Raw genomic sequence first — 27,676 nt, 5'->3', positions numbered from 1 at the left:
GAGAAAAACCTGTCTAATCCTTGCTTCAGACCCTCAGCAGTGACATTAGTATAAAAAGCATCCCATGTACACCAGCCAAACCAGTTCAGAATGTCTGGCATCTGAACCATAATGGATGAAGACAATGAACATTATTAAAAAAAAAGGGCCTGAAAAGGTTTGCAAATGAAGTGTTTCATTGGAGAAAGAGAGAAACTACCTTCTTTTTCTCTCTGTGCGAAAAGGTTTGCAAATGTTTCTCAACTGTCCTGTGTTTCAATTTGTAATGCACAGCTTGATCGATCATTCGTGTTAAGATAAAGACTGACACTATTTGAGGCTACAGGTGAAGGAAACGAAATTCTTCTTATGGAACAGAGGGGAGAAACTTACTTCACTGAGTTGGTGATAACATCATAAGGGTCTGATCCAGCTGCAACGAAAACCAAATGACTGCCCTCAAATTTATCAACAGCAGGATCTCCTGCAAATAACCAGCAATCCTACAAATTTCATAAAGAGATCCAAGATATTCAGATCATGTCAAAATCTAAGTTAATGCTTTTTCTTACCACTTTCCAAGCAGATTTCCAACTCATTTTGTTCATTCCCTTGAAGAACAGCCCTGAAATCACCTTCAAGAATTGGCAAGAAAACCGCATACCTTATTGATTGATTGGCTTCATCTGTACTTCCCTCATCAATATGAGTGTCATCACATACTTCAACAACAAGGAATTGGGTCTCAAAGGGGATATCTTTGCCAGATGCACCCATCCATTGAGTCATCCACCAGAATTTGTGCCGGAAGACACACATGAAACGCAACTCCCTGCTGGTCAGAACCGAAACTTAATGCCAAGAAAAACATAGGAGAGCATGATGACACAAATATGAGAGAAAAATCGTAATGAATTCGAAGAGCCCTGAAGATGAACATACTCAAGCTTTCCAACAGGAAAGACTCTTCTGCTTCCCATCTGATCTGATCTGACTCCAATGAAAGCCCCATCCATCAGTGCATTCCCTGAGCCTGATGAGGCTGCTGTTATCACTACATTGTCATGAACATCACGCAAGACGCACTTCCCATACACCGTCAACTTCCCATCACTCAAAGATATCCCAGCCCCAACAGTCATTTTGAGTCTTGTAGCTAGAATGTAGAATCAAGAACAGTAACTGCCACTGCCCCAAGAGCTAGAACCTCAAATCAACACAAAGGAAATGAAAAACAAATACTACACCACCAGAAACAGCAGAATCAATACCATATCCAACAATTCGTTATATGCAGCTGTCCTGTTACAAATGAAAGCAAATTTTTTTGGGGTTGGGGGTGTCAGAATAATAAAAGCAATCTTTCAATGCTCGAATCTAATGGCCTAAAAGCAAAGCAAGCATATTCTGTAGAAATGCTCGCAGACAAAACAATTAATCAATCGGAAGCAGCATATTAAAAAAAAAGCATAAAACCATCCTCTTGATTCTGTAATCAGAATACGAATGTTGAAGGGGAAAAAGAAACATACCACTGGACTAGACTTGTCATTTACAAAGATACAAGCAGCATCAAGGATGCATTGCTGTCGTCATCTTCTCTGTTCTAGTACTTCCTCGGTTATTTTGATGTGGAAGAGTTGAAGCCCTCAAAAAACAGAAGAAACAAACGTAAATGTTGGTAATAATAAAGCCATAAACAAATGTGGACCTCAAAAGTCACATCTGTATATAATATATAGATAGCATAGCTGCCAGCAGCAACCAATAAAACACCAAATAAGGAAAGCTGAAATTGTAATAGCAAGGCAGGTGGTGGTACTACTTCTCCACTCATGGCCGCCACCCATTCTATCATAATGTGACTCAAAAAATGTAGTCTCCTTGCAGAATGAAGCACATCTCCAACCTCATAGAGACCTATACAAAAGAAGAACCACCCACTTGTCCTTCAAGCACACCTCTAGAAAAGACAACTTTCTGGTAGATAGGCTTGTCAAAGTGGGAGTCAACCGAAATAGATCCTTTTACGCCATTTTGTGAAATTTCTACCTAGGGAGTTCAGACCTTTTCCTCTGTGGCAACAAACCACTGAATGTATTGTCACAAACATTAGCTGTATACTTAATTAGCACCATGCCATCTCGCGGTCCATACCTATCAATACCTCGAGCTTAATTTCCAGATTGCTGTATGGAGCAGGTAGAGTGGCACACTAAATTAGAAGAAGTTCCAACGTACCTGTCACTATGCATGCAGATGCAGCAGACTTAGATGAGAGGACCCAGAGTTGGATATAGTTGTCACCATGCATGCAGATGCGGCAGACTTAGAGGAGAGGACCCAGAGTTGGATCTAGTTGTTCTTTCTATGAGGCCCATCAGTTATATATCTTCTCTGTGAAGCCCAACAGTTATCAGTGATTGTGACTGTAGGAGGATTCAAAGCTCGAAAACTGGACCCGCTAAGCCATTAACAAAGCAGCCTTGCTAACCATTCCCATGATTTATAACATTCAATTATCTACTAGATCTCTATTTACGTTCAATTTAGAGCTACCTATCACGTTGAATAAGAAACTGTAATCTCTCAACATAACATTGTGAAATACTAGCCACACCAAGTTGACGATCGAAAGCATAGCCTTGAACCAACAGGTTGGATGCTGTTGCCTGTCAGGGTAGTAGACTTCTCGTCAGGAATTCAAATATTAGTATCACCCATAGTCATGCATCCACTTCATGATCAGGACCAATCCTTGGCAAAGCAAAAACATACACTTTAAACCATTGCCTTTCAACAGATAAATCATAGTAAACAAATTAAAATCATTGAGTATTTAAATGGAATTCTAAATTGCCGGATTATTCTCTTAATAATTGCCAAATGATAGGCATGTAGGAGTACATAAGATTCAATTTATAAATGCAAAACTTTATGAGATGGCAATGTGTGTGTGTGCGTGTTTTGGATAATTTTATTTTGTTTTTAGTCCAAATGGCTTTTGATTATTTGCTTATAACAGCTTTGGGGTAGGTATCTAGAAATGAAGTAATACCAAACTTGCATTATTATCTTAATTATTATAGATTCATAGCCACTTCTCACACCAAACTTAGTAGCTGGGCCAGTCTACCTGAAACATGGGATGGGTCCTTAAATATTATTTGATGAGAATATTTTTTTTTTTATAATTGAGAGAGAGGGTAGTCGAACCTTACTCTTTAGGCGGGAGATAATATACTAATCAATGAATCAAATACTTGAATGCTATCAATCTAGCCCAAATTTGCAACTTTAACGATTTTATTTTGTATTATTTGACAAATATTTTCATTTTTAGATTTTTTTTTAGGTAAAAATGGCCTTATCCAACATCGGCTGAATAAAAATAGATATACTCTATCTGTCTTTAATTTTTAATAAATTAAAACAATATTCCAATATGTATATGTATATGATAAATATTATCGGTAATTCATTAAGACGATAAAAAACAAAATTAATGCTTGAAGAGGATAAGATTTTACTAGATTTATATAGTAAAATGACATTCAACTTTATGATTGTTAGTTAACTCATGAAGATGACAAAAAATCTGATACCATAGCAACATCACCAAGTCTTAATTTTAATGAATGAGATGTGTTAGATATATCAAAGGATCATAAGGTGTGAATTCCAATTATCACATTTAAATCCTATTCCTTTCATTTTAAGTAATATTCACATAGATAATTAATCATACATATACCATGATTACAACAAAATAATATCAAAATTAAACTAAAGACTTTTCGCTTATCGATTAAAAGTCAAATGCTTAAATGCTATATATCTAATTAATTAAACCCTTAATTGATTTGTTAATTCATATTAATGACTTGTTCCTCTTTTGTTCTTCTTTGGATGGTTGCTTTGCTAGCCACTAAAGGAAGAATCCTTAGAAAAATCTGCTATGGGTCAACACTGACTTTTGCTTTTGCTCCCACTACCAATGGATCATACATAAAATACCTTGGGCAGATATTTTTGGCCTTTGGAGACAATGATAGCTTCTCCACCATAGAAAGAAGGAAGAAATAATAATCTTCTTATGACACTTTGTAGCCAAAAAATAAAATAAAGTAATCCACTTCAAAAAGTGTTTACCCTATAAGAAAGAAAAGAAAAGGAACATGACTTTTGGGTTATAATATTATTAAAAGAATTTGATATAAAAATCTTATTTTAGTGATTATATTTTAATTGGTATTTATTCAATCGATTTAACCAATTTAATCGATTAAATTAATTTAATCGATTTGATTTTAAATTTTTGAAAAATCGAATTATCCCAAGATGGACAATTGAACATGGCATGATGGGTTGGTTCCAAAGATGGAAATTCAGTGGGTGAAAAGGCTCACATATTTTCTAAAGCTGTGTGCTGTGCTGCTTGAATCTCGACTGTCGACAGTGTTGGCCCTTTGGCTTTTGCGAACCTATTCTTCTTTGCTTTTAACTTTACAGCTTTGGATCCATCTTCTTTGTCTTGTGCTTCACATTCACATTATTATTATACAAAATTCACTGCAATTGACCACTTTCTATTTCGGTTTCAGCACCACACCCCACATGCACTTGTGCACACATACGTGGATTGCACCCCAAACAAAGACAACCCAAGCAAGTTCTAACTCTTCCTTCTATGTAAATTCATTTCTACCCTTTTTTTTCTAAACCAAATATATATATATATATATATTAAACATCATAAAACAATACGAAATCTCGATTAAGAACCGGTCACACTATAAACAATATCGAAACAACATCATAAAGAATAAACAACGTTAATACAAAAAGTCAAATTACTATCGAACAGCTTGATGAAATACAAAATATATCAACAATGATAATTAAAATTGATAAAAAAAAAATACTTAGTTGATTGTGTGATTCACGATTAGCACCATGTGTAAATCATTATTAGCTAATGAAAAACTGGGATTATGGATATTTAAGATTTATCAATCATCATCATTACAAAAAAGGTGCACCATGTAGAAATGTTATGTTATATTATTTAGAATAAGATATATGCAAACAGTTTAGTCAAGATGGAAAGACTTACTTTATATATATAATTGATTAGGAAGTGGAGTTAAAATTATTTTTTTTAATGTCAAAAATAGTTATTATCCTAAGCTTTCCATCAATCTCCATTATAAAGTAAAAAAATTGGGAGTTTGTGATAGGCCAAAACTTTCAATTTTTATAGACAAACAAACCATTAATAATGGATTAATTAATTGCTGCTGCAATGCAAATGTAGACATAGTCACAATGGGATTAGAGAAGGAGATTGGAACCATTATTTTGTTAATGGATGAGCCTAAGATATAAAGTTAAGAATTTTGAATTTAGGATTTTCATGTTTCGTACAATTTCATATATTAAACAAGTTAAATCCGCTTAACTAGCATACATTAGTTTAACTCATATTATGTCATTGTTTTAATTTGCACAATATGACATGTTTAAATTATTTATAAAACTCATTTAAATAAGTTCATCCTGTCATAATAGTATTATGTTATATAAAATTTGTTTATCACATATTAATTGTGTCATATCATGTAAAAAATATATTCATGTATGTAGTTCTAATATTAATCTATCTAATTAACCATAGTGTATTCATATTTATTCTAAACATGACAAGATTAGAGCACAAGATAACCTATATGTTATATGGTTATCCATAATCTTGACAATAGTGTCGTGGGTTAACAGTATTTATCTTTTTTAGTATTATCGACCAGTAATTGACCAAAAAAGGCTACTCCTCCTCTTAGTCTTTAGATGAAAGCCTTCTAGAAGGCTTCCCCCACATGCCAAGCTTCCCCTACAAATGGCTAAAATCGAAAACAACTATATCCGTCGTACGATGGCAAGACTTTCACTTGATATTATAATAGAGTATCTAGATTGGAGGCACTTAATTTAAGAGAGACAGGAGGACAGGGGCTTCTAGAAGCCCTTGCAAGTGCCAAACTACCCCCACGGACTTGAAAGAATCTTTCCCCTTCCATGTGTTGCAATGATACAGCAAACAGTTGGGCAGTCTCTTTCATCTCGTCTCCACCGTGTGATTGGGGCCAATCAGAATCATGATGTGAGAGCACAGATAGGTAAGGCGTAAGGCATAAGAGGCGGAGGGACTTGTTAAATACGTGGACGGATGAGGGTTTTAGTCTTCTAGAAACCCTGGTCTGGCCAAGCTGCGGCTCACTTAACCACAAGCTGGTGGGAAGGGGGACCAGGGACCATTGGGTCTGACCATGGATGGTTTAGGGGGAGGATTGTGATGGAGCTTTTTCCCTCGGCTGCAAGCAATGCTTGTTCAGCTTTAGCCAAGACTTGGGAGAGTACAAGCAAATGAAAATCCACTGGCACAATTGGAAGGTGAAATTGCATAGTGAAGCATACATTTGAAAAGCACATGGCTCTGCCCATAGATTTTAAAACCAGCAACCCGAGCTTAGAATTAAACCATATCAGAATTAATGAATTGGAGTGTATTTATATATATATATATATATTCTATAATTATCTCACATATTTAATTCTATGTTGGAATGAAGATGGGTCTAGTCATGTGATTTGCTTATTAAGGACAAGTGTACTGGTGTAATATTGCGAATCTTTATATTCAATTCAATGGTCTATTTGCTCGTATTTTTTTAAAAATAGTTTTCAATTAACTTAATTTATAGTAAAATCTAAATTATAACTTTTGCACTTTAAAAGTAGTTTTATTTAGAAATATACATAATTGTATGATAACAATATTATATATATATATATATTTTTTAAGATAAAGTATTTTTTTATAACAAGAAAATCCAAAACAGATAAATTTTTTTTATTTCTATTACTTGTAATTTTTCAATTACAGAATCGAATCATTTTTTAATCAAACTTAAATCGAATCATTTGACTAATAAATTTAGTTGAACTCGAATTTTATAATACTCAATTTAGATATGACATGAGTTCTAAACTTAAATTCAAGCTCGAGTTTCAAACCTTTTACTCAAAATTGATAATAATCAAACTTAATCAAACCAAGTTTAAGATCAAGTAATTAAATTATTTTTTATATTTAATTTTAAAAAATTAAAATATTAATTTATTAATTAATACATTAATTTTCTGTTTACAACAAAAACCAAAGCAAGCCGGCAAGAACAATAGAAAGAAAGAAACATCTTAAACGGCTGGCTCAAAGCCGGCGCCGAAGAGAAAAAAAAAAGGCCGAAGATCTTCTAGAAGCTTTTATAAAACAAATCACAAAATTTCAGACGCTCACTGCCATGTCAGCATCCAAAGACAAAAAACCACCCGACAAAACATAACCCACACCCGGTTTTTGTACTTTCTCTCTCTAAGAAAAAACCTCCGCCTTTCTCTCCCTAAACAAAGTCTCTATCTTTGACCTCTATATATCCCCACTCCCCTCTGTGGTTCCCCTCTCCTCGCATCTCGATTTGCATTCGATTTCCCTCTTTTTCCATACCTCTTTTACCTTTCCTTTACCCAATGTACGCAGCTCTGTCTTCTTCTTCTTTGGCCGCTAAACCCATCAGCAGTTTCTCTCCGATTTCGCGACGCGGGAAGGCGGAGACCGTCAGGAGTTCGGTGCAGACGCCGTCTTTCAAGTCCGCTACCGCCACGGGCAACAAGAACGCGGCGATGGCGGTGACGGTGGCGAGGGGGAGTTTGTACGAGGTGCTGAGGGTGGAGAGGACCGCGTCGCTGAACGAGATCAAGACGGCGTACCGGAGCTTGGCCAAGATGTACCATCCCGACGCGATGGGGTCGTCGTCGGACGGTCGCGATTTCATCGAGATACAGAACGCGTACGCGACGCTGTCGGATCCGACGGCGAGGGCGATGTATGATATGTCGTTGGTGGGGCGGGCGAGGCGGGTCAGGGCTCGGGTCTACACGCCCCGGACATGGGAGACCGATCAGTGCTGGTAGAGAAAGCTAGGCGCAAACTGTTGGTGTTAGGACACAGGTTGCGGAAATGTAGGAAATTTTAGAGACATGTCACTCGACGTGGCAATGTTGTTAGAATTTATTGTAAAAACCCCCCCTTCTGATTCTTTTGTTTTGTCTGCGGGAATTGAGTAAATACACATTGTTTTTCTTCCCCATCTTCAACATTCTTCTTCTTCTTTCCCTCTCATTTATCAATATCCTGGGAACACAATTCAAGGTACAGAGTGCATTGGATGGCAATGAGATACATATCGTTTTTTGAGCAGAGGCCAATAGGTACAGAAACTCACCATGTGCAAAACAAGCGCATCTAAGATGTCAAAACAGAATTTCCTTTCCTAATTTGATCTTTAATCTTTATAGGGAAGCAACATACAAGACACTTTGCAGTCTCTCAATAGCTTTCAATTCAAAACAAAAGAGTTTGGATGCACAGAAAGGACCCTGGACTGGACTGTTTTGGTTAGGACAGAGAGGAACCAATCTGTTCAATGGCATGGTCCAGATATCAACAAATTACAAATCCTGGACTGTCTTTGTTCAACATATAACCGAACAAAGAACATCCTGATGAGAGTCCAGTGAAAGTGTAATTCATTGGTGTTTAATCTTTACCTGATTTATCATGATGAACAAGTAAATCCTTTGGTGTCATGTAACAAAGACAAACACACACAGACCTGCATTTGTTAAATGGCATGGTCCAGATATCAACAAATCCTGGACTGTCTTTGTCCAACATAACAGAAGAAAGAACATCCTGTTGAGAGTGCGATGAAAGTGTGTTATTCATTGGTCTTTAATCTTTACCTGATTTATCATGATGAACAAGTAATGCTTTGGTGTCATATAACAAAGACAAACACGTACATGCATTTTAAAGCAATAAATTTCTCAGTCCACTGTGGTACAATAGCAGAAGATCAGGAATGACACAAGATGTGCCATCAGCAATGGCAGAAACCAACTCGATGGTCATCCATTGGGACATTGACAACCAACTAGATCATATGCATCTAATGCACCATAAACACCTCGCACCAATTTTCATCGATCATTCACCATTTCTTTGTCATGAAATGCTTACTGTTTTACTTCCCTTTCAATCTATCTGACTCTCACTACAACCAACAACTCCCTACTTTACATCTTAACATCTCTCATAGTCTATGTACTTTCCCCAAAAGAAAGGAAGGCGACCAATTGCCACATATTTAGCCCAAATGCCAGATTCTTATAATTGCTAATAAAACAGAAGATTGAATAAGATTGTAGCAGATGTAAATATGGATGAACATATCTGCTAGAAAGACCAGAATGAACAACTATGTTTAACAGCCCTTTACAATATGATGGAATAGGATACCATGATCCTTTATTGTTAAAATGCTAGGAATGCACAAAGAGCCGTAGTAATTATCTTATCCATGTTACTAACAGTCTCCCTTGTGTAGGATTAGGCCATAAAGTCTAGAGAAATCACAACCAAATATTTACTTCAAATCAAATTCCTAAACTTTCGAATGATAGTCCAACCAAGGACATTAAGAACATGACTGAATGCCACAACAATAAAGAATGTGAAAAATACAGAGTAAAAGAACCACACAGGCACTTATTTATTCAAAAATTCGAGCAGCATATAACTGAGTTATGCATTGTCAACAAAAATCCAAGGTACAATAGTCCCAATTCCTCAATTTAACACCTTTTCAAAACCTACGAAAGTAGAGAGCATCATCTTAAATTCAAAGCATCAAACAGTATAAGAAAAGAACCTATTTTTCCACTAGCCATGACATCTGTTCATTTTGCTTCAACTTCAGATGGTGTCTTTGCCACGATAGACAAGGCGTGCAATCCACTCTGCAACTCTTCATCCAACAAACCATAAATTAACCTATGCCTTTTAACCAAACTCGTCCCTTCAAATTCCTTTGACACAATTCTCAAATTAAAATGCGTTTCCCCATCACTACCCCTCACACCAGCATGTCCAGCATGCTCATAAGAAACATCCTCCACTTCCAATACAACAGGACTAAGCTCCCTCTCCAGCTTCTCCCTTATCCTCATTCCTCTACTTCCCAAACCACTTGAACTTTCTTCACCACCCCTTGGAGAACTCGATCCAACGCCTAAATTCTCATCAACTTTTGAATCCAAGATTGAGTTATCAACAGGTTTTTCACTGCTACCCGCTTGAGAACTCAATCCATCACTCACAACCTGACCACTACTGGAAGATCCACTACCCTTCTCAGCATCAATGAGCAACTCAAGTGCCTTCCTTTGCATCAGCTTCAACATGTTCAAAAACCCATTATTCCTGGAAGGTGTCAAGCTTTGTTGCAGCCCAAGAAGCACAGCAAAATCAGGAGAAACTCTCAAATTTCCTGGACAGGCCTTCCGGACAATCCATTTACGAGCAAAGCAGCAAGTCCTTTGGTTAAAACAGAATCAGAATCAGCTTCGTAGACAACATTCTTGTCTTCATCCAGATAAGCCCTAACCCAAACCTGCGAAACACAACCCTCAACCTTGTTCTCTCTAGTTTTGAATCGGGTATCAAGGGGTTTCAAGTTTTTGCCATAAAACATGAGCTGCTCGTACTTGGCTTTGGGTTCTTCAACAGACTGGAAAAGCTTGACGATTGCTTGCAGCTTAGGAGGGAGTTCCTCCATGGGTTGGAGTTGGGTGGAGCTTGATGAGGATGATTGGAGCGGTGGTGGTGTTTTAGTAGGAATCTTCTGGAAAGAGATGGATCTGTTGTAAAAAGAAGGACAAATTGGAGGGTTTAGAAGGGGAAAGGACGGGCTTTGTTGGGCGGAAAGAGATTGGGAATTTGGAAGTGAAACAGCGAGCGGAAGAGAAGGAATATGATGACATTCTTGATGTTTGGAAGCAGAGGATTCCAGACACAGAGCAGCCACCGTACCAAAGTTTCATCCTTTATTATAACTGAAACGCACCGTCCCTCCCTCCTCTAAAGGTTCTCTATACCACCCAAATTTTCAAGTTCAAATTTACGGTGTATGAATAATGTATGCCAAAAGCCTTTTTCCTTTTTTTTCTTTTTTTGTTCTTTATTGAGAAAAAGAAAAGAGGCTCCTTTAAATGTTGCACCTTCTACTTTCAGGTTGGAGGGCTACCTAAGCAAGTCTGAAGACTGCAAGCTCAAATTTTGGTTAAATTTGCCAAGCTCAAAATACATTGATGTTGCTGTCATGGATAGTGCAAAAATCATTGCCTTTTGAGAGAAAAATAGAAGTCAAAATCAATACTTGCATAAATGTCAGCAGAGCTGCAGAAGATCAAGGAAAATACAAATCTGAAATGATGCCTAGTTTCTTACAGTCTATATTATCACTAGATTACAAAATCAGGACCCAATTTTCCTGTACCCCAAAGCAGAGGGTCCTTGCATGAAAACAAACCAGAAACTTCTTGTACAAACTTGTACCTAACATATCCTCATGTTCATCATTTACAGGTCATTAGAACAAAGTTGATGACATAAAAGAGAGCACGGATGCTGGCGTGTTCAGCACCCGTGAGCAGAGGTGAGCTACTTATGTCGTGCACTCTCTTATAGACTTCCTGAAAGATTGGCCGTACATGCACTGCGATCATTTGGTCGCCTGGGTTTATGGCAGTGGCCACATCTACCATCCATGTGAGTTTTCGTGGTGTATCCTTGTTGATGTCACATGCCAATTGCTGCAAGAGAGATAGCAGCACTCCTTGGCTCAAAGGAAAAGGGGCAGTTGACAGAATGCTACGTAAATCAACCTAGCATAAGCAGGATAAGGAGAGTAAATACCTACAGCAGAGCCTTTTAACCAAAAGTTCAAGACAAAAGTTGAGACAAGAAGCAACAGGGAAAAATGAAAGGGAGACTTGACACCTAGCATCAATATGAATTCAAAATCATAAAGAAGGAAGCCAAAATCGAAAGTTTATACTTCATATAATCTTTACACTTAAAACATTAAAGGCATACCTGTGAACATAACCAAGCAACAATAGAGAGGTCACTTCTTTGCAGGGCAGCAGTGAAAGCTTCATCATATTTGCGTTCAGATAACAATTTTGATAGCTCCTTTGTTGGATCCATTGGCACCTCAACCTGAGGCAAGGACATAAAATCCTTTGTCTCTAAAGTAGCTAACTGAAACATTTATGAAAAGAAAACGAAGCAATACTTAACAGCCTGATTGACTTTGGCAGTCCAGGTTTATTGAGAATTATAGCAGAGAAACACAAGTAAATGGGGAAACAAATGTACCTTGTCATACAGAGCACTTAAAGGTCCATTGCTGAGTTGAGAAGTCAATGGGCTTGCTGCATTTGAGTTAGCTCCTGCAGCTGCAAAAGCTAAAAGTTTTCGCTGTCCATCAGCAAATTCTCCACTTAAGGTTTGAGCAAGTGATGATGCAGAGTTTATGGCATCCTGCAATTAAAATAAATTTCAAAGGACAAAATTATACAGAGATACTTTTGAAAAGCAGCAACAAACTGACAAACACACACATTGAACAAGAACTGAAGCAGCAAATAACATTGCAGTTGAATGCATATTACCTCAAATGGCCAAAAAGCGACATTACACCAATAATCCTTACCAATAAGTTATTCAACATCTAATACTGAAAATGTAATACAATCTTCGAAAAACAACAAAACTAATCAGCCTTCTAGCGAAATTGTAAGTGTAACACAAAAATATACCCTTAAAGCAATTGCCAAAGAAGAACTTGCAGACTCAAAGTGTTGCTGAGCAGCATTGGTATGTTCAACCATCCCTTTCTGAAATGCAGCATCTACTTGCTCAAACATTGCTTTGCATGACATCTCAAAGGCAGGGATCACCAAAGCCTCCACACTAGATTTCAGAGCCTCCTAAATAAAATAAATAATAAATAAATTAATAACCAGAAATCGCCTGGAACATGCCAAATGACAACAACTTTATGTAAAAGACTGCAAATAACCCTTTTCAGCTATTCAACTGAGTGAAGTTGAGCTTGTACATACCTGGAGTGCTTGCCTGCCAGAAGTTTGAAACTGTGCTTGAATTTGCCTGGCAACCATGGCCTCAAGTTTTGAATTAACAGATTTTTCTAGTTGATTCACTGCCTTATCTCCAACCCCTCTCTGTGGCACAAAGGACTAGTTAGATTCCACTACGACAGCTTTCAAGCAAAAGAACTAGATCTTTAGAATTCTAACCTGGAAGGACTCAGTGATAACTGAAGTTACTGTTTTCTCTATTGCTGGAGTAACGGTACGAATTACAGCTGGTCCAACTGCAGTTAATTCCTTCTTGACTGTTTTGTCTAATATAACTGTGAAGTCCTTGTTTATAAAATTAGTGATCAAACTCATTATATGCTGTGCACGTTCTCGTGACAACTTCTCATTTTTGGCATTCTCTTCTTGAAAACGAGCCCATAGAGCATCAGTGTTGGCCTTAATGGCTTTCTCAATGTTCCGTCCAAGAGCTGCCTCTAGTCTTCTGCCTTCTTTTGTAACCGGGAGATTGACTATATTTGACATTTGTTTCTGCATTTCCTTTTGTGTAGTAATTAGCTGCAAGAATGATTGAAATCACAGTCAAGAGACCATATTTGATGCAAAAAAAATTTAAACTACATCTGTATGCAAAAGTATGCTAACATATTGCTAAGTGAAAAGCAGTAAAGGAACAATAGGGAAATATATTTTACAGTTCTCAACCAAAATTTACAACAGAGGACTAATGGTGAGACAAAGCTAAACGAAACTAGCATAATCCCCCCATCCCCAACCCCCATCCAAAACTAAGTAAATAAAATAAAGGAACCTGGGTCAGTTACAGGGGCTAAATTAAATTCACCAAAATTACTAAACCCTTAATGTAACCAATTCAAAATTGTTAAAGACTTCTTCACCAATACTCAAGTGTAGTAATTTACTATACTTACACCAGTCTCCACCATATTTAAATGTTACCATGCAGAAGCAAAGTGCACATGCAGCAGATACACACAGGTGTACCTATCTTTTTTGTTTCCAATTTTACTGTCTATAGGCAATCACCTGATTAAGCATCTCTTGCATAGCTGCGATTTGAGGAAATGCAGCACCTGTTGAGGGGAGATTGGAATTCCCTCCTGGCTCAGTGGAAGAATCTGCAGAATTGAAAGTGCTTGAAGATGGAGAAGATTGGCCAGATGCTTGAGAACTTTTCCCCTTCTGCTTCTTCCCTTTTGTACCTGGTGCCGGTGATTGCGGAAATGTAGAAGGCATGGCTGATTCCAAAACCTTTCCAGACAGATCTTTTCTGGAATCATGGATTTCTTCCTCACCGACATTAGGTTGCACAAGTGACCCTGATGAAGCGACACCATCTGCTTGCTGAGATTCATCCACAATGTATGCATCTCTTGAAATTGCACAGCACTCCCTAGCCATCTGAATGCCAAGATCTGAAGCCTGAGAGCAAAAGAATCTCTCTCTATTTTCCAAGTTTCGATTTTGGGAGTCTCCATGAGAACCAAATTCATTGTTCTGAGAAGATCTTGCTTCACCCACCACTTTTACCTCAACCTCAGCATTGCGCCCATCATTGTTAACAACCACATCTTGAATGTTCACCTCACCCTCACTCTTTCCCTCAGTGATATTGGTAGTTTCAGATGATGATACAGCCATCAATATCTCAGAGGGAGTCACAAGATGAGTTGGATGTTTGAAAATGATAGGCGGATTACATGCATTAGATTTCTCATCTGCTACTATCTTCTTCTCATCATTTCTCAAAACATCTTCTGAAGAATGCACATCAGACAAATTTGCTCGAACAGTTTCCATTTGTCTGTCAACTGAATAATCGACAACCAGCTGGTTTCCACCATGGTCACCAAGCTGGGATGTTGGCTCAAAGCCATTTGACGGACTATGAAAACCAGAGGGCTTTCTAGACAACCTAGGACTAGGAGGAAGTGGTGGCGGTGATGCAACACAAACAATATCCGCATCACTTGCTGTTGATGCCAAAGCAGTAGGGGGAGATTTAGAATCAATATTCAAAGTATTAAATGTTTCTGCAGTTTTTGCCTCGATAGAAGGAGGGCTTGAAGGATACCTTGCTGCAATTGAATTTTCAGAGCTACTAACTTGTGTAGTTGGTTTGGGAACTGAACCATAAAGAGATAATTCAGAAGGTTTATTTCCAGGTGGATCCAAAGCATCAAAGCCTTCAGCATTAGTTGCATCACATGAAACATATGACTCTGACTTCTCTAAGCCAGTATTATCCAGTGGTGGTGGGATGCACTGGCATAACTCCAAGGCATACTGCTGTATAGCCTGTGTCTGAACACAATAAATTTTAACAATATGTTCATCAGGAGGATCGCTTGTCCCAGTAAAACTTAGTATAGGCATAGTGACAGTGAACTCTGCTATGTAATCCATGCACGTTGCTGCTGGACAAGAGCCATATTCTACATGTACAGCATATATAGCATTTCTTTTAGCATTTGCAAGTAAGAAAAGGCCTGCTTGAGATAATACAACAACTTGATTGAAGAATGCTTCTTCAATTTGAGGTTCAGTAGAGCTCTTCAAGTCTAATGTCTGGGTGCAAGTCCATGTTTCAGTGTTGCTTGGAAGTAGCCAACCCTCTTCACTTGCTGATGTCCAAATTTTGATTTCTCGATTTAGGGGCCCCTGGCAAAAAATGTCAAATAATTCAACTAAGAAAAATCAGACAAATGGCTATTCATCAGAATGAAAAGACTGTCACATGGAAAAGGAACCTATATTATACTAACCAAATCAATAACAATTTGCTTAACCATGAACATTTTATCAACAGGTCAGCACATAACCACTAGACAGAAGTATGATAAGGACAAGGTGAGAGAGAGAGAGAGAGAGAATACAGCAATTATTACCCCTGTTATGAGTATAATATGATCTGGTCGGTGAGGCGCATTCAGGAAGGTAGCAGAATAAACAGGTTGGCCATCATGTGGTCTCAACACTGCTAGTGGCACTGCCTTGCGGTCATCCCATATCTTTATCTGTTGCATAACATAAGCTTGTAAGTAAGGCATTCCAGACATAACTGCATTTTACTCATTTATTCAACATGAAATTTCAGCAGTAGACAATAATAAACCAAGCACTTAGTTCCATGATTCTACCACAATGGAACACAGAGAATAGACAGATATCCACATATCAACATAACAAAATGAAGCGAAAATACAAACCGTGCCATCTTTAGAAGCAGAAACCAATCGGGTAATCATCCATTGACACATTGACAAATCAGTAATTTCTCCATCATGTTTGCCAACCAACTGAATACCATCAACCAACTTGTCAATTGGACATTGGAGAGGTGAAGGTGCATCAACTGAGAAGACTTCACTCTTCCCAACTTTCATAGTATCAATTCTCAGAATGCGTTTTCCAATCCCAGCCACCAAAACTTCCTGCAAAATGTGATCGCAATACTCGTTGGCAACAAAACAGTAGCAAACCTCTCGTTAAGAATGAGCACTGAAAGTTGCATTACCTGTTTGTGACAGTGCCAACAAATTCGTGGATGTACATATTCCTCGTCACCTAATATTTGAACACCAATAACTATCTTTCCTGTAATCTGTGGCTTATCTTCTTCATCTGGATCTTCAGATATCTTCCATACAAATACCCGTCCCTCTAGACTCACACTGAATAAGAGTGTGTCACCAAGATGGGGAAAAAAAAAGCACAACATAATTAACAATTAAAGAAAGTAAACTACCTAGCCAAAAGGTGAACATCCTCAGCAAAGAAAGCCATGTCTGTAACCCTCTGAGAAAAGGAAAATGTCACTTTCAATGAAACAACAATAAGCCAACAAAAGTCTAGACAAATTATATTTTAGCTCTATTATGATACCAGCTCTAAAGAATCACCAAAGTAGATGCACAAATTTTTTAACATTCATACTCGCAGTCACATCCTCTCAAACTAACATTTACGTACTTTGCAAAATAACCAAAAGGCAAAGGAAAAGAGCAAGGTAAATTAACTATCACAACTGGCTCTATATACACATAAACACCATGTTAGCCACCACCATCTTCATTTTTCATCCCATAGAAGCACAACAATATTACCAGCCACCATGCCACAAGCCTCCAACTTTTATCCAATGGTCACCCAAACTGAAGTGCCATTGCCAAGGAGGCAATTAAACATTAACTGAAACCTAAAAAGTAAGGAAAACAATATCAAACCCAACCACCAATTCTTCAACTTATAAACAAAATTACACTACTGTGCACCATGATGCTACAAAACTTCAAACCAAATTCCAATAACACAGCCATCACAACCTAGGATGCAGTTCTCTTTTAACTAAAAGTTGAAGTTTCCACAATCATTGAAAAGCAGTGAATTATGCAACTAGAGCTTGGCATGCCTGACTTAATATGAACATTTATTTCATACCATAACTTTGCCAATATTTCATCATAAACATACCAAGTTTGCAGTCATGCACTTCAATACCATGAAACTCTAACCTCAATTCTATTACCACGTTCATTTCAATCCAACAGAGAAACTACAAGAAGATACTAAAGTTAAAGAGCTAAACCTGCGTGTGCCCACGAAACAAAGACCTCAATGCAGTGTTTATATTAAGAATCCTAATATTGCCTCCTTTTAGCCCATAACAAATGTAAGACTTATTAACAGCAATCTGCCTGCCCACGACCAGCTGAGGGTCAGACCCATACTTTGTTATGGGAGTGACCTCAAGCTGCGGCTGAACCTCCCCGGCTAGCCTCGTATCAATATCATAAGCCACCTGAGCGCCTGATAACCGCCTGCCCTTGGGCAGCTTGCAACTTGGCACCCTTAAAGGCCCCACATTGGGACCTGCAGAGCCCAAAAACTCTGCGGGAGGTGGTCTGCTGTTGAGAAAGCTGATTTTGAGGTGGGAAATCTGGGTTCTGCGGAGAGGAGTTGATAAGGCAAGAATTTGGGTGCCAATGTAGGGGCCAAGGGAAGGGGAAGGAAGGAAAGGATTTTTGCATCTTGTGGGGCGCTTGGGTAATTTGGATGGGCAGCAGAGAAGGAGGCATGTAAAATTGGTGTACTGGGGTGAAAGAAAGGAGGAGAGGTGGAGGATAAGAAGAGGAGGAGTAGGATAGGAGCAGATGGATTTTGCTGTTGGGATTTGTTGGGGTTGCTGATGGGTTGAAATTGTGGGTTTGAAGAATTTCTGCATGTCAAATGGGATGGTTTGATTTGGGTTTCCTGTTGAAGCCATCTCACAAAGAAAGAAGAAGGGATCCTTTTGGTTCTTGAAAGAATGTGATTTTTATACGAGTAAAAAGATAGGTATATAATATGTGGCAGAAGTGAAGATCTGAGTAAAGAAAGGAGGAGCAGAAGAGAATCTGAGAGAGCTGGAGAAGAAAAGAAAGAGAAAAGGAGAGACCCCTGAATCTGAATGATGGTGACTCGAAGTGAAGAGGTGGGGACTTGGAAGAGAAAATTTGGGAGCCTTGTGGGTTTCAAAAGGCAATATTGTGTTCTGAGCGGAAGAATTGAAAAAAAAAAAACTTACTTTAAGGTTTTGGATCATGGCTTTTCATTTCCTTTTTCGTCCCCTGTATCTCCCTATGCTGTTTTCGATTACAAGTAAAGGGCTGTTTCTATGTGAAACATGTGATTAAGATTAGAGATAACAAGAAGCCTGTGTTGTTCCATTTGAAAGAAAAAGCCCATGTCTTGAAGCCCCAACTCTCAGAAAAGAAGCCCAAACCAACAAGCCAACCAATCCAACCACCATCTCAACTGCATCAGCTGAACAGTACCCATCCAAAGTCGTAAAAGCCAAAAATCCTAAAGTCCACCCCTTTTTATCAGCAAAGTTACTCACTTTTCCTATTCTTTTATCAAATTGAGATGGGATTTGAAGGTTTTCCCTTCGTTGGATGAGATTTGCAGTTGAAGGGTAAAGCAAGAAGCAAGAAAGAATCTCTCTCCCAATCTTTTTAAGTCCCCCTTTTATTGCTTACCTTTTAAGCCAGCTAACAATTCAAAACGTCCAAGTATTTTCAAGCAGTCCAAATCCCCCACTTTCCCCTTCACTCCACGTTTTTCTCTCAGATCCAAAAACCACCCCTTTCCCACTCTTCACATATCTCTTTCTTTCTTTCTATAAAGACCCTTAAAACCAAAAACCCAGATCAAAAATCCCCAGAAAGAGCCCAAACAGAAGCAGAAAGTTTTCTTCTTTTTTTGTGTAAAGATGTGTTGTGGGAGCAGAGTGTGCATGCTGTGCACATGCCTGATACTTGTGGTGGTGTTGATTGGATTCTTGTTTGGTTTTGGGGTTTTCAAGAATGGTTTTCACAAGCTCAAGGATACATTGCATGAGGAATATTACCCCTGTGATCCTAAACTCTCTTCCTGTGGGAGGCCTTTCTTGGGTTATGCAGCTCCTCCTCCTTTCTAAATTCTAGGCCTTTTCTTTATTGTTTTTTAGTTTTTTATTGTAATTGGCAATTGCCAAATGGGATATTTGTTTCTTTGTTGGGATTTATGAAGTTTAATTCTATTGTTATTTGTTTATTTTGTGCAGTTTCTTGAATCATGTCTTTACTTTTAAAGATGTATTCTTTATTTCTTCTGTGAATTGATGTGTTCTTGTGTACTGAATCTGCATCATCTGTACAAACAACATTCAAGATCGTTTGGTCTTGAAGCTACCATTGCTAACATATTCATCAAAGCCTTCAACTTTTTCAATCAATTGGTTGAAGTGTGTTGTAGAGTCCTATCTTAAACCAACCACACCAACAAACTCAACAAACATACGCGTTTTGATGGATTCAAACTTAACAAACAGGGTTTGATGGATTCAGTGAAATCTGGTCTAAACACTGAGAAGTATACTCAATTTTGTCATTCTTATTATTCAAAGAAGATTAAGTTGATCATCAGGGGAAAATGGAAGAGTGCTGTGTTGTAACAGATAAGCAGAATGTTATACAGATCTTATCTTCATTAATAGGACAAAATTAGTGAGACAAACAAGTGCCATCACTCATTGGCATTGGCATGAGATTCATGCTAGATCCTCTATGCCCCAGGGAAACTTTTTATCCAAAATGCTCAATCAAAAGATCAAAACCATGGTGCAGTTTCTTGCGGCAAATGAGATCAGAAAAAAGAGAAGGGGGGGAGGTGGTACATTCTAAAAGGGGTTGAATGGGCTATGCATACACATACTTAAGACTTCAGGCCATCAACTAGGCATTCCATGGATTAAATCATGAGGTTTCAAATGATTTCTTTACAAGTATATGGTGCACCTTCTTGCAGCAAATGAGAACAGCAAAAAGAGAAGTGGGGAGGTGGTATATTCCAAAAGGGGGTGAATGGGATTTGCATGCACACTTGAGGCTTCAGGGCCTCAACTAGACATTCCATGGATTAAATCATGAGGTTTCAAATGATTTCTTTACAAGTATATGTTTCTAAAGCACGATGTGAGATGCCGCTGCTGATGATGATCAAACTTACTCCAAAAATACCAACCAAAACACCTCAAATTCCACCCAAACTTACTACATAAAGTCAAGTTTCCAAAGCTGATCATAGTTGGAACTCAGAGGTGATGTGAACAGGATCAAAGCTTGGTCAAAGTATAATTTAAACCTAATCATTATTCTCTTCTTAAAAATTAACTTGATAAAATTTACCACTTAAACTTGAGATTCCGTAACAATTAAGTCTAATTGCGACCTCAAGGTCAAACCCAAGAAAATAGTCGTATCGAAGCGTGAAACTTATATTAGTGATAGCACAAATTCAACTAATAGGGAAAAGCCATGTAAGCGTTTAACTCTACTCTGGAATGTAGACAATCAAATCACCTGCTTCTCTTCGACACGAAGTAAAATTCAGAACAGAACAGAAACTCTTCGATAAGAACAACAGCATAAAAGAAGTCTAAGTGAAACAAGGTAAAGTCCTCTCCTTTTATATTATTAAACGTCCAAAACTTAACACTAAGTTAAACCCGACAACAAGGGAAAAACACACGCAGGAGCAACAGAAGATCCAAAGCCAAAACCCAAGATGAAAATCACTGTAATGACGGCAGATGAACAGATCCTTAGCTTAGATGTTGATCCTCATGAAACTGTTAAGTACCCTTTTGTCCCATCTTTGTACTTATTCTGAATTTCTTTATCTTTGCTGAGGTTTTTTTTTAATTTTGTTGTTCATAGGTTGAAAATTTGAAAGCTTTGCTGGAAGTGGAGGTCAGAGATCATTACCCTTTGGTTATTTGTGCTTCCTTTTCAATAAAGTTAATCCTTTTGGGATTAACTGTGAGCATTTTGTTTTCTTTCTTTGCTTTTCTTCAAAGGGTTTAGGATTTTTTGAAAGTTAATTGTTTGAGATTCTTTAGCTCACGTTACTTGATAAAAGATTAACTTTTTTCCTTGTCTTACTTTGAAAAAAAAGGTTTTCTTCAATGGTTTTCTTTATAAATTTTGGATTTTTAAGAGTTGACTGTGGAGCTAAGCTTATGCTGATTGGTTAGAGCGTGTTTGGTGTTTATGGGCAGACTACGGTGCCGCTACAGCAGCAGCAACTGCTGTACAATGGGAGGGAAATGAAGAACTTTGAAAAATTGAGTGCATTGGGTGTTAAGGATGAGGATTTAATCATGATGGTCTCCGGTGCTGCTTCTAGGTGATGCATTATCATATTGCTTCCTGTAGTGTGATCTTTAATGTCACTATCGGTTTTTGAAAGGTTCAAGATTCACCTATTATGTTAGGGAGTTGGCCAATGAATTAGTATTTTTTTCATTTTGTTAGGTGGTTAATTTGCTTTGCTCATATAAGCATATTTGATTTTGTTGAAACTTGAATCAAAAGTAAATGAAAAGAAAGGATAAGCCTTCAGCCAGTTAAAGTGCAAGTTATATCTATCCAGAACTGACCTGGATTGTTATGAATCATTGCAGTGCATCTGCCAATGATTTGAGCTTCAATCCTGATGGATCTGCTGTGAACCCTGGAGCTTTCCAGCAACACATTCGACGTGATTCTAATCTAATTGGACAACTATTTCAGACTGATCCTGAATTTGCACAAGCTGTTGTCGGAAATGATCTTAACAAACTGCAGGACCTTCTGCGAGTGCGTCATCGACAAAGATCTGAATTGCGACGACAAGAGGAGGAGGAACTTGTGAGTAGCTTCTCCTAGTTGTCTGTGCCTTTAGTTGTTTGTGTATCAGTGGTCAAATGTACAACAGTACTTCTTTGTGTTTCACTTCATTATATTCCAATTTGATAAAGTTATCGAGAAGTTTTTTGATTCTAAAAGAGCATAATCATACTTATGATAAAATTATATTGTCTTGATCATCTCTGTAATTGATACACATTTATTTGATTTTGCACTATAGGCTCTTCTTCAGGCTGATCCTTTTGATGTTGAAGCACAAAAGAAAATTGAAGCTGCCATTCGTCAGGTTAGTTTTCTGCAACATTCTACTAATCTAACTTAATGTGAACCAATTATTTGCATTTGAAATGTGTCATATGTTAATTTATGGTTTGACAAAGATTGTTTTGTCTCTGTAATTATCTCTCATTTTTCTGGACAATATCATGATGCAGAAAGGGATTGATGAGAATTGGGCTGCTGCCTTGGAATATAATCCTGAAGGTTTTGCAAGGGTGGTATGTAGGCTTGTTTCCCTTGTGAATTTACCTATTAAATTTTATTACTTTTTTCCTCTTTAAAATTTAGTGTTTCTTTTCATACTAATCAGGTTATGTTGTACGTGGACATGGAGGTTAATGGTGTCCCATTGAAGGTAAAGACGGTAGCTTGTGCTGTATATTTATTAACAAGGGTCATCATTATATGATTAAAGCCTATAGGTTCCATTAAACCCTTTGCTTTACATTCTCTTTTAATTCTAAGGAGTCTGAACAATGTACATCATGGGACTATCCTTTCTTTTCCACTTTGAGAATCTCGTTTGCAATTTTTTATATAAGGTTATAGTTGAGATTCTGTATTATTCTGTTCATATATACCTTGATGTTGAATATTGGACTCTGAGAAGTTTACTGAAGTTGTTACTTGATCATTCTTTTCAGGCATTTGTTGATAGTGGGGCACAGTCAACAATAATTTCAAAAAGCTGTGCTGAGCGGTGTGGGTATGTGCTATAAACATTTTTTCATTTTCGCATATCTAAAATGCCTTTGCTATATAAGTCATCATAGCAAAATTGAATTAATCACTGAAATATTCCTCCCCCTCCTTCGTACGTGGCCGAAGGTGTTGGGGATTTGTAATTAACATTATTGTCTGGCTTTTCTCATGAAAAGGGGATTCTGCTGACTGAATGTTTCCTTTCCATTTCTTAGTTAGTCATGCTATTATATTTGTCTCTTCATAAGACTTTAAAATCGATGGCCTTGTCCTTGCTGTGTTGGTGTTGTCCCCTCCAGATTGCTTAGGCTTTTAGATCAAAGATATAAAGGTATTGCTCATGGAGTTGGCCAATCAGAGATACTGGGACGAATACATGTTGCTCCAATCAAGGTAGGATGTGTACTGGTTTTCTAGAACAACATTATGTCTTAACTTTCTTTTTTCCTTCAGTTGGTTTTTATGAAACTTGTTTGACAAATAATCCTAACATGAACATACACTTATTCATTATGCTTACTCTTGGTTTATCTCATGTTTGTAGATTGGAAATATATTTTATCCTTGCTCCTTCTTGGTTCTGGACTCTCCCAATATGGAGTTTCTCTTTGGATTGGATATGCTCCGTAAACACCAGGTAGCTACATCTCGACGTGACTTAATATGTGACATTTCTGTCCAGTTTAGTGCTTACATTCCTTAAGTTCATATAATTCTTACTTGGGCAATATGTGCAGTGTATTATTGATTTGAAGGAGAATGTTCTTAGAGTTGGAGGAGGAGAAGTATCTGTACCATTTTTGCAAGGTTGGTGAATTTAATCATTATATTGGGCCATTGTTTCAGAGTTAAGAATTACCATGTGGTCATTATGTCAATCTTTTTCTCTGAATTTGTGCTACTGGATTTCTTCCCTTATAATGGAAGTTAACTAAAGTCTTTACTCTTCTCAGAAAAGGACATACCTTCTCGCTTTCTTGATGAAGAAAGGTATTCGAAGCAAGCATCCAGCTCAGGAGCTACTGTAAGTCTTTTATGTATCTGCCATGCACTATCTGAGTCTTTGCTACCGTGAAATTATATCCCACATAAGAATTATGTTGCTTCCATGAATTCCCATATTTGTGGGGAATATATCTACGGTTCCTAGTTTGGCACTGATCTTTAGGTAGTGGAGATGCATTTTAGCATTTTTTTTGCCACTGATCTTCTGTGATTCTTCAGGCAACAACTGGAATAACAGAGAAGAATCCTAGTTTGCAATCTGGAGGTCAATCTTCTGGTTAGTAGTTGTCATCTGACTCTTGTCATGGCATGCTTTCATGTTGCTTTTGTTCCAAAATTCATCTAAATGCAACTTTATTATTTAACTGGTACATACTTCCAGCATTAATTTTTTTTCCCCTTAAGCAAGGTTTTATTGCTTGAAAGAGGTGTTATGAAAGCACTTTGTAAGTGATTCATATTCACAGACTTTGCCTCTGAAATGCTTTCCTTCTTTTTCTTCTTTGCTCCCAGGAGGTGTACGAGGTGATGTGACACAGGTATGTCTGCTCTGAACAATTCTTTTACACCTTGCTAGCTTCTATACAGAATATTTCTCTAAGCTGTATTTTGATAACCTGATGAAGTTGATTCCGTTTCTATATATCTTCAAGTTGATCACACTGTAAATTTGAGAATTCATTCTTAGCTTCATTGCAATCCAAGGTGGGGGGTTGCCAATTAGTATACAGCAGTAGATAACCCATTTTGATTGAGCTGAAGCCTGAAGGTTCAATGATTGACCCAAATTCTAATAAAATACTTATTATTTTTCTGCAGAGACCTGATTTTGAAGCCAAAGTTGCAAAGCTTGTTGAGCTGGGGTTTGCAAGACAAATGGTGATAGAAGCTCTTAAATTAAGTGATGGCAATGAAGAGCAGGCTGCTGGGATTCTCTTTGGAGGCTGAAGAATCACTTGCAATTTCCATTTTTAGAAATAACTTTGATTTCAATTATTAAATGACAAACTTTTACACATTGATAAACCTGTACTTGATATCCATTTGATTTGAATTGTTTATACATAACTGAGGAAGTGTCGCAATTCAAAAGAAACTGAATTTTCATTGAAAGAAACATTTTTTTCCTTTTTGTTTTAACTGCTGATGGAGCACCTGAAGCTGAATATTTGTTATTTCTGCAGTAGTGTTGGTTTAATGGTTTCCTTAGCTAACATGACTATAATCCTGAAATGCCAGGTACGTTCTGTATGATTATCTTAAATGGCTAAAAAACAATCCAAGTGACAGAATGTTATACCATACTGCATTTTATTTTTAAAATCAAATACTGCAACACCAAGGAATACAATCACCAATCATCAATACAACAAATTTCATTGTATGATTCCAAACGAGACATTATAATGGAAGTTTATAGATGATTCACTCAAAGCCTCCCAGTCAAAAATTCATCCAAAATTACACTCTGTAAAGAATACTCAGAACATTCTATCCTGGGGAAGATCTTGTTTTTCTTTTTCGGTTTTTTTTTTTTTGACAAAATCTCATTCATATTACAAAAAAGGACACGATCAAAACCTTTCTGCCAATCTGGCAGAAACTTGTCTAAGTTTTGAGTAAACCTTCCCAGCAGGGGAACCTAAAATGAGGCTGCAAAGAGAATCCCTAGCAATCTTGATGTTGGCAAACGATCCCAGTATATGAATCTTGGAGTCAGCAATGACAATCCTAGTCTTTGTAGCGTTCTCAATAGCAAACTTTGTTTTACCACCTTTCCCGGACAGTCTTCCTATAGCTCGAGATAAGTGCTCTCCTCTAAGTGTCTTCACATCCTTGATTTCAAAGGACTCCACATATAGCTCATCCATCCTCAAAAGAGCAATGGCATCCACAACATCAAAACCCAACATGAAAGCCTGGACAAAGTCTGCACACTTCTGAAGGTTACTAATGTCAGGTGTATCTGATCTTGTTTTCAGTTCAACCTTCCGAGCTTTGAGATTCATACGGATGTCAATCTTCATCTGTTCATAAATTGGTGTATAGATATCCATCCAGTATTTCTTGAGAGGTGAATACCTATGAGGTGGAACAGAGACCTTTCTAAACTGGACTCGACCGTCAGACATCTCATGTGCCTTCAGGGGCTCAAACTTTGGCTTCGGTGGCAATGAATTGGATTCAGGTTTAGGTTCAGAAGGCAAGGTTTCAATATCCATGGTGGCGGCTGCTTCAGCAGACATCTTTCTGCTATCTCAACACAAACTAGTTGGAGTCTGTAAGAAAGGAAATTACAAGAAGTTCAAGTTATGATTGAAGATCAAAGTATAGAAAATCATGGGAAAAAAAATTGCAGCATCAAACAATAAATTCAAACCATCAAGAAATCATACTAGCAATGAAATCACAAATTACATCTACAAGAATACTGTTAAAGGCATCGATTTCATCTTAAAAAGAGGCAGTAAATCTTATTCTACTCACCAATGAATCAATTCAATAACATAAAAGACTAGTCCTTAAGGCTAAAACAACCAATCCCAACTGAAAAATAATAAAAAAAACAACATAATTCAAGCATGAATACGACACAACCATCAGAACTTTAGAGCCCAAAAGGGCAAAACTTGCATACTGTCAAAACAAAAGGCAACAAATTTGGAAGCATGACTACCCATACATGAATCCGAAATCATTCAACTTCAATTATCAGCAGAAGAACATGAACTTTAAGGAGGAGAAATAGAAAGACGAAAACGTTGACCTGACCTGCTGAAGAAGTTAGAAGAGATGGGTGGCGGCAGGACTGGACTTCAAACACAGAGACAACAAGGCTGTTTCAGCTAGCTTTCTACTTTTTGAAGAGAATAAGACCTTTGGGTACTCAAAAAAATAGGAGATAACCCTTCTCTTAACCCTGGCCGGAAGCAGAGAAGCGGAGAAGGTGGAGGCAACGAGAGAGGAAGAAGAAGCAGTAGCAGTAGAAGACTTAAACCCTAAAACTTACTAGCAGTGTTTACCGAACTACCCTTTTTGAGTTTCGGCTTTCATGTAAAGGGCTGGACTCCTTTCTCCCTCAGGAAGAATATTTGGCCCAATGATTCATCCATGGCCCATTCTGAAAGGTCTGTGGGCTATATGTTGGGTTTTCCAAAATAAATAATTTTTTTTGAAGATTTTACTAAAATAAATATTTTTTTTGCAGATTTTACTAAAATACATCTTTATAATTACAACGGATATCAATTAATTTTAAGATACCCAAATTCGATTAAAATTTTATTATTTATATTTTACTCAAATCTGATAAAAAATTTGTACTTATTATTTATAATCATATTCAAGTGATGAGTATTTTAGGACATGTATTATCCAAACTCATGATGGTA

The 27,676-nt window shown here is 37.5% G+C and overlaps 7 protein-coding genes across 8 annotated transcripts in view; 3 read left to right on the top strand and 4 right to left on the bottom strand.

The window, feature by feature from the left end:
- The window catches only part of LOC110418926 (putative galactinol--sucrose galactosyltransferase 1), a 1,677-nt gene extending 176 nt beyond the window's left edge, over positions 1 to 1,501 (bottom strand). Inside the window, exons 1-5 of the mRNA XM_021431742.1 lie at positions 922 to 1,501; positions 552 to 811; positions 373 to 463; positions 200 to 248; positions 10 to 101 (exon numbers count right to left, since the gene is read on the bottom strand). Of these exons, the coding sequence (XP_021287417.1) occupies positions 10 to 101; positions 200 to 248; positions 373 to 463; positions 552 to 811; positions 922 to 1,121 (692 nt within the window). The 5' untranslated portion in view covers positions 1,122 to 1,501. The remainder of the gene's footprint in view (positions 1 to 9; positions 102 to 199; positions 249 to 372; positions 464 to 551; positions 812 to 921) is intronic.
- Positions 1,502 to 7,281: 5,780 nt separating this feature from the next.
- Positions 7,282 to 8,186, top strand: LOC110420071 (Chaperone DnaJ-domain superfamily protein). The gene has a single exon (XM_021433242.1). The coding sequence runs from the start codon at positions 7,567 to 7,569 to the stop codon at positions 8,008 to 8,010; it is 444 nt and encodes a 147-aa protein (XP_021288917.1). The 5' UTR covers positions 7,282 to 7,566; the 3' UTR covers positions 8,011 to 8,186.
- Positions 8,187 to 9,621: 1,435 nt separating this feature from the next.
- LOC110420070 (sufE-like protein 1, chloroplastic/mitochondrial) lies at positions 9,622 to 11,053 on the bottom strand. Its single transcript, XM_021433241.2, is given in 3 exon segments — positions 9,622 to 10,424; positions 10,427 to 10,808; positions 10,810 to 11,053. Coding segments are annotated over 3 exon segments (1,140 nt in total). The 5' UTR covers positions 10,981 to 11,053; the 3' UTR covers positions 9,622 to 9,837.
- A 243-nt stretch (positions 11,054 to 11,296) lies between these two features.
- On the bottom strand, positions 11,297 to 18,418 carry VCS (Transducin/WD40 repeat-like superfamily protein). Its single transcript, XM_021433240.2, is given in 17 exon segments — positions 11,297 to 11,823; positions 12,035 to 12,202; positions 12,320 to 12,484; positions 12,763 to 12,933; positions 13,069 to 13,188; positions 13,264 to 13,623; positions 14,113 to 15,747; positions 15,975 to 16,103; positions 16,296 to 16,520; positions 16,604 to 16,760; positions 16,835 to 16,884; positions 17,675 to 17,990; positions 17,992 to 18,055; positions 18,058 to 18,099; positions 18,102 to 18,155; positions 18,158 to 18,217; positions 18,220 to 18,418. Coding segments are annotated over 17 exon segments (4,158 nt in total). The 5' UTR covers positions 18,353 to 18,418; the 3' UTR covers positions 11,297 to 11,514.
- Positions 18,419 to 18,975: 557 nt separating this feature from the next.
- Positions 18,976 to 19,671, top strand: LOC110419630 (uncharacterized). Its single transcript, XM_021432723.2, has one exon. The coding sequence runs from the start codon at positions 19,340 to 19,342 to the stop codon at positions 19,544 to 19,546; it is 207 nt and encodes a 68-aa protein (XP_021288398.1). The 5' UTR covers positions 18,976 to 19,339; the 3' UTR covers positions 19,547 to 19,671.
- A 1,348-nt stretch (positions 19,672 to 21,019) lies between these two features.
- Positions 21,020 to 25,424, top strand: DDI1 (ubiquitin family protein). Its single transcript, XM_021432344.2, has 15 exons — positions 21,020 to 21,240; positions 21,327 to 21,359; positions 21,668 to 21,795; positions 22,073 to 22,298; positions 22,519 to 22,584; positions 22,733 to 22,795; positions 22,888 to 22,932; positions 23,222 to 23,283; positions 23,579 to 23,672; positions 23,824 to 23,916; positions 24,017 to 24,086; positions 24,233 to 24,303; positions 24,504 to 24,561; positions 24,798 to 24,823; positions 25,104 to 25,424. Exons 1-15 carry the CDS (start codon positions 21,175 to 21,177, stop codon positions 25,230 to 25,232), a joined length of 1,230 nt encoding a protein of 409 aa, XP_021288019.1. The 5' UTR covers positions 21,020 to 21,174; the 3' UTR covers positions 25,233 to 25,424.
- A 217-nt stretch (positions 25,425 to 25,641) lies between these two features.
- LOC110419463 (RNA-binding KH domain-containing protein) lies at positions 25,642 to 27,288 on the bottom strand. 2 transcript variants are annotated; one of them, XM_021432529.2, is made up of 2 exons: positions 27,052 to 27,288; positions 25,642 to 26,563 (listed from the first exon to the last, which is right to left on the bottom strand). In XM_021432529.2, the coding sequence occupies exon 2, from the start codon at positions 26,528 to 26,530 to the stop codon at positions 25,859 to 25,861; it is 672 nt and encodes a 223-aa protein (XP_021288204.1). In that variant the 5' UTR covers positions 26,531 to 26,563; positions 27,052 to 27,288; the 3' UTR covers positions 25,642 to 25,858. The 2 variants fall into 2 exon arrangements, with proteins under 2 accessions (XP_021288204.1, XP_021288203.1); XM_021432528.2 differs by having other exon boundaries at positions 27,057 to 27,288.
- Positions 27,289 to 27,676: the final 388 nt, after the last annotated feature.

Source organism: Theobroma umbraticum, unplaced genomic scaffold (genome assembly GCF_002168275.2).
Source record: "Theobroma umbraticum cultivar Fairchild unplaced genomic scaffold, ASM216827v3 scaffold_67.0, whole genome shotgun sequence".
Taxonomy (NCBI): Eukaryota; Viridiplantae; Streptophyta; class Magnoliopsida; order Malvales; family Malvaceae; genus Theobroma; species Theobroma umbraticum.
Note: the sequence above shows the minus strand (reverse complement) of the source record. Positions and strands in the feature narration are given on the sequence as shown.